The 11660-nt window shown below is 31.6% G+C and overlaps 1 protein-coding gene and 1 long non-coding RNA gene across 2 annotated transcripts; both read left to right on the plus strand.

Moving 5' to 3' along the window:
- Positions 1–4559: 4559 nt before the first annotated feature.
- LOC143058998 (uncharacterized) lies at positions 4560–7128 on the plus strand. The gene is made up of 3 exons (XR_012973327.1): positions 4560–4622; positions 6191–6226; positions 6962–7128. It is a non-coding gene; the product is annotated as an uncharacterized LOC143058998 (long non-coding RNA).
- Positions 7129–7877: 749 nt separating this feature from the next.
- On the plus strand, positions 7878–11198 carry LOC143058611 (uncharacterized). Its single transcript, XM_076232085.1, has 4 exons — positions 7878–7950; positions 8387–8474; positions 9376–9604; positions 11119–11198. Exons 2-4 carry the CDS (start codon positions 8402–8404, stop codon positions 11126–11128), a joined length of 312 nt encoding a protein of 103 aa, XP_076088200.1. The 5' UTR covers positions 7878–7950; positions 8387–8401; the 3' UTR covers positions 11129–11198.
- Positions 11199–11660: the final 462 nt, after the last annotated feature.

The raw sequence follows: 11660 nt of genomic DNA on the forward strand, positions 1-11660 counted from the left end.
CACGTACGCACGTTATACAATGGATATTTCATTTTTTTTATTGATTGACTCTCTCATTGAGGATGCACAAACAAACGATTTTACAAACGTATTAAGTCGGTATCAAACAGCTGTTACAAAAGTGTCTGGGATATTTGAATATACTAAAGTACACGGACGCAACAACCTATGGGTAAGTTATTCAACCTATGGGTATCCGTTACAACGTACATGCATCACTGTCTCCAAATCTATAAAATCTATATCTATATTTCATTCTTGTCTTGTTCTCGTATTTAATAGATTTTTGATGAAAAGACATACATGTGTAATACGCGTCAACTTATTTTGCTCTGTAAATGAATTTTAATCAAAATCAAGGCAAATCAAGACTGTTGAAATTACCCTCTCCCATTTCAAAATGAAAATTTAGATAATATGAAAATTGCCTTGTAAAGTAACGGAACATGACATAGAAAATAACAATCAAAACCAAGTAGTAAACAGAGACTCCCAAAACCAAAGGACATTTATATCAACAGTTATGAATAATAAATAAGAAACAACACGAACTCCACTAAAAACCGGGAGAGAACTCAGGTGCTCCGGAAAGGTAAGCATGTCCTACACCGTATACGGCACCCGTCGTGCTATTTCGTTGTAGTATAATTTTGATAAAAATCAAGTGAAATAAAGACTGTTAAAAGTATCCCCTCCCATTTCAAAAAGAAACTTTAGATAATATGAAAATTACAGAGCAAATTTTTGGGATAATAAGACAGCGAGCATACACCCATGGTTTACTTTAGACATTCAAAATTATTGGCTTCTAGATTCTTTGTTATGCATTACCCGGATGTGAAGGAAGAATAAAACCATTGTGTTGACCATTGGCGTAAAACAATAATTATGTAATGAAAATATTGCTAATACATGACAATGACATCGTTTATATACGCATAAGACATAAGTCTGTCGAATATGAGTACAGTGACACCTGTTTAAACCGAACCTTTTTGGACTTAAGATTTTGTTCGGTTTTTGCCGATGTTTGGTTTTACCAGGTTCACAACGCATACAATTTGCTGTGACGGTTCTTAAAAACATGTTTATTTTATACAGGCTTCCGTTTGATTGATGATAAGATTTAGTCAGGTTTCACTGTTTCCATATTTTACCATTTTGTCAAAAATATTGCCATGACGGCTTCAAACGTCATACATTTTATACAAAGCATCAAGCCCTGCAAAACTTATCTTTGATCGATTTTATATCATGATTATCTAAATAAGAGTAAAATTATTTCAACCTTAAATTAAAAGTTTATGAAAAAGATTTTACAAACATGTTTAGGAAGACCAAAGCTGTACCATTAAGCCTGTGTGTCCTTATTTAAAATTATTTAATATCTTATATTTGGTAATACATACAGAAATTGTGTCTATCTAATAAAGGTTCATTACTCCAGTCTGTATCAACAACCCTGTATCACATACCCCGTATCACATAGCAAAACCAGTATCGCATTCCACGTATCGCACCCCTTTTGAAACATCTCGATATTGTTTCCGGAACTCCTCAGTAGTTATCCGCTTAAAATTTATGCAATTACTCATTTATTACCGCAACTATTTCAAATAGATTTAAATGAACAAATATATTGTTATGCGTTTACTTTTCTACATTGACTAGAGGTATAGGGGGAGGGTTGAGATCTCATAAACATGTTTAACCCCGCCGCATTTTTGCGCCTGTCCCAAGTCAGGAGCCTCTGGTCTTTGTTAGTCTTGTATTATTTTAATTCTAGTTTCTTGTGTACAATTTTGAAATTAGTATGGCGTTCATTATCACTGAACTAGTATATATTTGTTGAGGGGCCAGCTGAAGGACGCCTCCGGGTGCGGGAATTTCTCGTTACATTGAAGACCGATTGGTGACCTTCTGCTGTTGTTTTTTCTACGGTCGGGTTGTTGTCTCTTTGAAAGATTCCCCATTTTCATTCTCAATTTTAAAGATTATATACATATGTTATTTATCCTGCAATTGGGTGTTTTATCATACGTCTGTGTATACTATACAGACATCGCTTTAAAGTTTGTTTCACCCACTGACGGACTACTTTTGTGTATTGGTTTTGACAAGTGTTGAATGAACCTGCGTGACCTCAAAATGTGTATTGCAGTCGTATTTCATTGACATTATTGCTTGAGCTTATGCATAATATAGATTAATTACCGATAGATGTTTGTTTTCAAGCATTTTTTTAGAGCAATACGAATTAAACACATGTTCTGCTGACAGACAAACATGAACAGCAGGATTAACTTCATATCATCGAGTTCAAAACTTGAAAATTGTCAGTGTACAAAACCAACCATGACAAAATGTCAACTGCAGCATGTTCATATACTTTTCTTTTAAATCGGACAATGTTTTTTTTTTTATTGTTGAAATTAGTTGTTATGTTACAATAAATAATTATTTTCTTAGAACTAGGTATTATTGTTGACTATACAAGATTGTTTTCTTCGAACCCGTCTACATCTGAATATGAGATTTTTATATTTTTACGCGGGACTCGGAGGATTTTAAATCGAAAATAAATGCAAAAAGTTTTTCCTGTCTTTCAAAGCAAAACCAATATACAGAATATTTGTTTTTCATGTGTAATGAGATAAAATAATTTATTTTTATCTAAAAAGGGGCTAGAAAAAAAATAAAATCTGCCACTCCAGGCCCTCACCTCAGAATCAAATGATTGTTCCTTTACGTATTTTTTTACTCTGATTTTATCAAAATATATTAGAAACAGAACAATGCATGGCAGTATCCTTATCTCATGCTGTATCACTACTCGAGCAATATCATCCCTCGGAACCTACGGTACTCGGGACTGATATTGATTTATATTGGAGATACAGCATGCGATACGGATTTTGCCATGTATTATTCTTTATATCATAATCCCTCTGTCATTTGTATCAGACATATGGATAAAATCATCAGCGTGTTTAATCTTTTACATTTTCAGTAATTCATAATAACAGGTTTTGTTGAGTTTTGATAAACTGAAAATGACTTCCTTTTATATCTATACATTTGCCGTGCATGTGATGTAATATAGAACAAGCCTGTATATATTAAAACACACTGGTTCCCTTTCCCTGAACGTTTAATACTACACAATATGTATGTGTGATCTTCGTAAACGTTAAGATGTGTTCGGTTTTTAAACAATGTTGTCTTCCATTTTGTAAGTTCGATTTTTGTTTTTGTAAAACCCCAAATATATGCTATTATATTCATACACAATATCAAAGTATGTATCAGCTAGCTAGACAAACAGCTGAAATGGTTGAAATTGTATTTCAAATTAGATTATGGAAACCTTATAACAGTAGATATAAGTATGATACATTTACAAATGATACAATAATGCACGTAATTACACTTGTTCATTGAGACAATATGTACAACACGACCAAAGAGTAACGGCTATTTATTGGTTTTTAACCTTCGGAGAAAATCATACAACAAGAAGAGGCTTCATCTTGCCAGTAAATAAAAAGTGTACAAGTTTAGCAAATATGGACATCATTCTATTCCGAAAAATATAAATTAATCAAAATCAAAATTACAAATGTTTCAATGTTAATACTGCGAAATCGACAAAATGTTTGTACCTATGTTACTGAAAGCACATAATAAATAGTTGCCTAAGAATTAGCAAAATACATTAAAATAAATGCTATTACCATGTATTTTTTTCTACTGAAGTAATCTTTAGATTTAACTTTTGCGTTTATTATGGAAAAAGATGGCAGTTAACTTAATTTAATGAACACTTGTATTTTTTTGTCAAACTTACCGTTGATTTTTTTTAATTAATGTAAACCCCTGGTTTTGTGAGGTCGAATTTCACACGAATCCAAACTTAAATGAATATGCTTGTCAGCTTAACTAGACGCGTTGGTTCTTTCCGAAAAATCCAGTTTGTCACCAATATTAACTGACTATCACGAAATATCACTATAGTATTTACAATTGCGTTCAACACCAATCAATCAAAACATTTGGACAAATATGTGAAGTCAAAGTTAAATTATACGGAATTATTTTAATGAAGAGTTGTCTCATTGACAATCATACTATAGTTCCTTCTTTTGTAAGATGACTCTCAAACTGTATGATCTTATGTTTCTATTTCCGTTTCAAGATTTTATTATAATTTTGTTGCTTTACTATCTATTCAGGTAACTGTTAAACAGGCAAATAACATTAACTTCTAATTTGGCTACTTGTGATTAACTAACACATGTATGATTGTTAACGACAGAGAGAGTAGTGTTTCACTTGAGTGAATATTGAATAAAGTTCAAAACCGTTTTTAGTTCAACAACACATAAGATTTTCATGGTCTGTCACACATTATTGTCTGATTGATCATGATATAAACTGTTTGATAATTTCTTAAATCAATACCTGATGTCGCAAATGATATTGAGTATATAAACTGTTGTCAGTTGGTAATACGTACAAAACATTATTGTTTTCAATTGAATCAATAAAGGCATCAACGATGAATTCTTTAGTTCTCACCATAACCGTTCTTTTGGGATTGTTACTTGTTCCAGCCATTGACAGTAAGTTTTTATTTGTTACTTTAAAACAAAAACATTTGGAAAGCATCATTGAAATCAAACGCAATGTACCAAGTTTGCAATTGTTTCTTACAGATGGTCAGCACGACCAAAAACAATTTAAATATCTCGTATGCTTGTTCAAGACGGAACATATGACATTACAAAATACAGTATAAGACACGGATTATAAGTATCAAGTAATATTTATATGTTTGAGTTACTTAACAGGATATAAGAAAATATATAAATACGTATATGCTTCATGATATATTTCTTCAATGCAGTTGCCGTTTTAACTTTTCGTGCCTGTATTAAGAAACACACACAATGTTTTCTATATTTATCAAAATCACTAGTCTTTTAGGAACATTACTATACTTCCAGTTATCAAATGTACCCAAATTATAATTCAAAACGCCTGACGCGAGTTCCGTTTACAACAGACTTATCAATGACGCTCGGATCAAAATATACTTCTTTTGCTAAAATAAACCCGAATTTTTATTATGTTAAGAACAGTCTGTAAAGGATACTCAAAAATGTTTTGTAACTTATGTATACATTCTTACAAAATGTTAAACATTTATTCTGTGATTTCTGAAAAAAAGTTTTGTTTAAATATAATGGAATTTGTTACGACTTTCATACAAGTGAGAGGTTCAGCGCTATGAAACCAGGTTCAATGCACCTTTTTCTACATTTGAGAATACCTGTACAAAGTCAGAAACATGACAGTTGTTGTCCATACGTTTGATGAGTTTTATCATTTTATTCTGTCGTTTGATTAGGGACTTTTCGTTTTGAATTTTCCTTGGAGTTCAGTAATTTTGTGATTTTATCAAATAAAATTTGTTTCCGGAACTAATGAAAGACATGGAGTGTTCAAATACTCAAATTTCATAGTTATACCCATATCTAATTAGATTATGGAAGAGATAGCAGACAAAACTGTATTATCTTCAAAAAAATTAAAAACAATATATACAAGATTTATTCTTGTTTGAATGTTATTACTATTTGTTTTTCATATTGTACGACTTAAAACTAAAAATTTTATTTTAACTTGCACTATTTTTTTTTTACACCAGATCGTCAAAATAAAAAATTCCACCATTTTCAATTTTCGCTTAAATATTACCGTACCATCTTTTTTATTGTTTTTTTGATACTATACTTTCTTTTTGATTGTTCATAGGAAAATAATGAATTACTTTCTGGCACCAAATGGTGATATAAATATTTGCACAATTTTCAATATTTGAACTTCAAGATTAACTTAACATCTATGTTGAAGTTTGGTTAAGCAATATGAATCGGATCATGATATCAGTATTGTTTTCATTTGTCGACATGGAAAAATTCCAAGATTATTATGTCTAAGATAATCCATATTGAGCGTACTGTTAGACATATATATCTTTTAAGACATTCATGTTGTTTTGTAGTACCATTATTACACAATGTTTATACTGTTTGGATAGAAAAGCAACTATTAAATGTTTCTTCATATCAGATGCGTGAAAATAAGATTCTATAACTTTTTATTGATGAAAATGTTCTACTTTCAGTGAAAAGAAAAAGATGTCACAAGAGACCAACTGTCGGTAAGTTATTATTATGTCTATACTTTGTTGCCCGTTCAATAAAATAAATATAACAAAACTTTCAACAACTGTCATACAAATGCAAGTTTTATAATTAGCTAGCAACTAAACCAGGTTAAACACATTCTTGCGTTGCACAGTGCTGGTATCAAGTCAGAAATAGAACGTTTTCATCCTTTCTTTTCATTTGTTGATTTAGTCATGTTAATCGAGCGTTTGATTTTGTTTTGATTAAGTAGACTTCCTTCTTAACTAATTTACCAAGGAGTTTTATATTTATTAGTTTTGGATACTTTTTTATTTGCAATACGCTGAACATTTTATAAAACATAGTTGATTTATGGTAGATTAGGAACAATTGTGACGTTAAACGTGTCTTGATTGTTTACTAAAAGGTGTCTTGTCATTAATCAAAAATAGACTTTCCAAATTCAGATTTTAGATAAATGGTAAATGTATTTACATGAAAGTATAACACACAGACCTTTGTTAACAGATTTGTAATTAGATATTGAGGGTCAATAGTATATTAACTCAACTTTGACACCAGGATTAAAATTGTTTACGCTAGACGCGGGTTTCGTCTGCGACAGACTCGTCAGTGACTCGAATTAAATGTGAAAAAGGCTAACACAAGTACGAAGAAGAAAAACATTGACTACACAAAATTCGTTCTATCTTATGATTCAGGTCTGCTTTTTTTCCATGTGATGTACCTTTTAAATATATTTGTAGTTGAGTGTTCAGACCCAATACCAAGAACCTGTGCCAACATGACTATTAGCACAGAGCGGAAATTTGTAGGAAGCACAGGGAAATTGACGTGCTCAGCTGGTCATTCTCTTAAAGGGAATGACAGTATTAACTGTTTGGAAGACGGCACATGGAGTCCGATAAATGCCATATGTAATACTTGTGTTTCATATGATCTTTCGCCACTTTGCTTGATCTTAATTTATGAGTATCCTTGTTTTCATTTTAAGGTGAAATTTTTTTAAACCGAACCTCTTCGATTTTGTTCGGTTTCGAACGCATACAATTTTATATGACGGTGCTTAAGAACATGTTTGGTTTATACAGGTTTTCGGTTTATTCAGGATTCGGTTTAGTCAGGTTTCACTGTAATTGGAAAACGGATCCAATGTCCACACATCAGTGAAACGCTTTGATATGCATTCTGTTTTAACGTATTTTCCGGATTTTCTGGTTTTGTGAGATAGATACAAGCCTTTATAATTTTATCGGTCCTAATAATTAGCATTGACTAATGTAAAAAAATGTTTTGGAATCATATTAAGTTGAAAGTTGATAATCTTTATTCAGAATATCGAATTGAATATGTTGAGAAAAGAAATGATCATATTTATATATACATATAGTAAATACTTTTATTTAAGTATTTACACCAATCTTCATATTTTTTAACACAAAATCTGATTACATAGGGTTTCCTCATACTGAATATAGATACTGAATATAGCTGAAAGAACTAAAAGTATGATGAAACACAATCTCGTACAAAAACCAGGTCAAATATACTGATATATTTTGATATCTCAAATAATGAAACATTCAGTCATTACTTTTATGTATCATTGTGATATGTTTCAATTATCTATATTTACAACGATTTAGGTGTTCCAAATGGCGTAATTGGTGTACGTTCATTCAGTGGTTCCGTATACATATTTGTTAAAAATGTCAACGGTTATGAAAATGCAAAGGTAAATTGTTATATACTACTATGTTCTTATTTAGCACAGATGGGAAATTTTATAGATTTTTACATTTTACAGATTTGTGACAGAATTAATGATTTAATGTGAGCATTAGACCGTTGGTTTTCCCATTTGAATGGTTTTACAGTAGTAATTTTTGGGCCCTTTATAGCTTGTTGTTCGGTGTGAGCCAATGATCTATGTTGAAGGCCGTACTTTAACCTATAATGGTTTACTTTTTAAATTGTTATTTGGATGGAGAGTTGTCTCATTGGCACTCACACCACATCTTTCTTTATCTATGATATGTAAGGGGTGCATATTTGTATTTATTTGTTTTGTACTTTTGTTCCTATATCATTGAATTACACTTGTCATTTACACTACGTTATGTATACCCTATGTTACGTGGGTAACTGTCTGCTTAAATAATGTTTTGAAGGAGACTTGCTCTTCCATGTGTGGTACTCTTTTGGAAATAAATATCCAAGAAGAAAACAGATTTATACTTTCAGCTAAAGAAGAACTTGGTAAGCAGGTTTTTTTTTTTCAATTTTGAAAAGTTCTAAAAAGTAGTTACATACCATTGTATTTAAAGTTCTTTAAAATAATTTGAAAAGAAGATCATTCTAGTGTTTGTATGCAAGTTATCACAAACAAAATTAACGACAAAATCGAAGAATTGAGCTTCTAAATTGTGAACTATCCAGTTATATATAGGTTAATGCCAGCTGCACTTGCATATGAAATATATATCTCCCGATTCCTACAATGTTTTGGAGCTTGTATGCCTTACGAATATTACCATACTAGAGGGTTTTGATTACAAACTGTCTATTTAACCAAGGGTGGCGGAATTCATGTCACATGTGTAATTTGATCTTTTCACCCTTTCAAAACACTTTATATCAGCCCTGTTTGTTTTAGGTTCCAGTCTCTGGTTTTCTATGCCGTGCTTTGGTTACAAGCGTGTGTCTTTAGATAGGTTTCAGGTTTTTTTCATTAATAATGTGTGTTCGACTAAAGAGTTTGAATGCCTATACGATATTTCACAACGGATATGTTTCAAAAGAGAGACGAAAGATACAAGAGGGGAATTTAAACTAATAAATCAAAAAATAAAATTATTACGCCATGGCTTAAAAAGGTAAAGGACAAATAAACAAATAAACAAACAAACAATCAAACAATTGTACACACAATAACACATAAAAAACCGTGTGAATACGAACAAAACAAAAACCTGTGGGTAAATCAAAATAGATTGATATGATCCATCTTACGTCATAATCATACTGATAAATATCTGTTTTTATAGATACTAACATTTGCTGTTTACTTTTTTTAATATTGATATATATTAGTGTTGTTTTGCAGACTTTTTAGCATTTTTTTGTGTATACATATAGCTTGATTTACTACTTGTTGTAGGTATAAAATTTCCTTATTTTGGATTAGAGTCAAAGGATGGCATAAGTTATGTATGGCAATCCGGGAATACGACAGTATCAAACATGTTTAACAACAGGAATCCATTAGATAATGTATCTAATGACATTGAAGTGGGGAGTTGTTTTTTTATGGTATCTGGTGGTACATGGTATGACGCACCAAAGTTCATATGCAACAGTATGGACAATGTTTATATCTGTGAATCAAGGTAGGATATTTTATAGTTGTTATATATAACTGAAAACGTGTTTATTCTTTTTCAAAGTTATATTTTAGCGTAACAACTTATTAATGAAATCACTGCTAAACACGAAAAACACAGACGTAAATAATAAACAATCAAGATTCAAATGTGTTACATTTACAATAAATAATGGAAATCCAACATAAACCATTATTTGGAGACATAAAAAAATCCCGTTACTACTCAATGTAGTTAAATCATTAAAAGCAATGACGTACAGAACAAATGATGAACCCAAAAGAACAGGGCAATATGAAAGACATAACAATTTCCTGAACCAGAGTCTAAAAAAAAGATATACACGCCCAGGAGTAGATTACCTTAGCCGTATTTGGCACAACTTTTTGGAATTTTGGGTCCTCAATGCTCTTCAATTTTGTATTGGTTTGGCTTTTTAAATGTTTTGATCTGAGCGTCACTGATGAGTCTTATGTAGACGAAACGCGCGTCTGGCGTATTAAATTATAATCCTGGTACCTTTGATAACTATTTACACCACTGTGTCGATGACACTGCTGGTGGACGTTTCGTCCCCGAGGGTATCACCAGCCCAGTAGTCAGCACTTCGTTGTTGACATGAATATCAATTATATTGTCTTTTTTTTTTTTTATAAATTTTCTGTTTACAAAACTTTGAATTTTTAAAAAATCTAAGGATTTTCTTACGCCCAGGAGTAGATTACCTTAGCCGTATTTGGCACACCTTTTTGGAATTTTGGGTCCTCAATGCTCTTCAACTTTGTATTGGTTTGGCTTTTTAAATGTTTTGATCTGAGCGTCACTGATGAGTCTTATGTAGACGAAACGCGCGTCTGGCGTATTAAATTATAATCCTGGTACCTTTGATAAATATTTTATTCTTTATTATTATTTTATTAAAAATATGAACAGCAGGATTACCTCCATTTTCTTCGGCGCCAATCTTTAAGTTCAAAACTTGAATGTTTGAATGTGAATACCTAAAATGCAACTGTTGTACTCCAGAAAAGCACAAACTTCTAGTTTTATATATACTTTAGAATTATAAAACTATGGAAGAGCTCACAACAAATCAATAAAGTAATTGTTTTGTCAATATGCATTTATGTCAGAAATGAGGACTGTAAGTGGCTGATTTTTTACAATGCATACATGATCATACACAATTGTTCACCTTCTTTGCACGTGTTTTCTGACTATAAAATTGAGAATTGAAATGGGGAATGGGTCTTCAATGTAGCGATAAATTCTTGCACACTGAGGCGTCCTTCAGCTGGCCCTTAAACAAATATATACTTGTTCAGTGATATTGATCGCCATACTAATTTCCAAATTGTACACAAGAAACTAAAATTAAAATATTATGCATCAATAGAACATAGCTCATTCCTTTACGAGTAACACATATCCTGTTTTAGAATTTGATTTATTGATTTTAATGTACAAAAACTACAGTATCCCTCCTACATATAACTCATATCTTATTTTCTACTTTGCAGGTTTGATTAACCACCATGACGACAATTACCAGTCAAGGAGAACATAACGTAATAATAAAATCTCAAACAAAACGTTATAACTGTATAGCATTGTTTTCTGCCAAACACCTCTTCCTTCTAATCTGTGGCAATTGATTTAGTCAGCATATTATGATAATATAATGAGGAGATGGATAGGAGTAAGGGAACATAGGGATGACGGAAAGGAATGCAATAGTTGAACTGGAGTCAAGATTGAGGGAAGCGGGGTCAATGATTATTGAAGGGGCGGAACTGGGAGACTATATAATTAGCATGTATATAGTTGGATTAATGTTTAGACGAGTTGTATATACATTATGTACACAGCCATGTATCACCATCATTGATGGCGATCCGATGGATACATCTGTTGTAGGGTTGTCACTGACTCAGACGTACTTATATATATAGAACATCAGTTGTTCGACCTGTTAGTCAAATGCGTTTTGTTTAAATATACTTTTTCACGTTTTTGGTCTTTTGGAAAATGTTGTTTGTGCTGTTTTTAGATCCTTCTACAA

The sequence above is a fragment of the Mytilus galloprovincialis genome, chromosome 14 (assembly GCF_965363235.1).
Source record: "Mytilus galloprovincialis chromosome 14, xbMytGall1.hap1.1, whole genome shotgun sequence".
Lineage (NCBI taxonomy): Eukaryota > Metazoa > Mollusca > Bivalvia > Mytilida > Mytilidae > Mytilus > Mytilus galloprovincialis.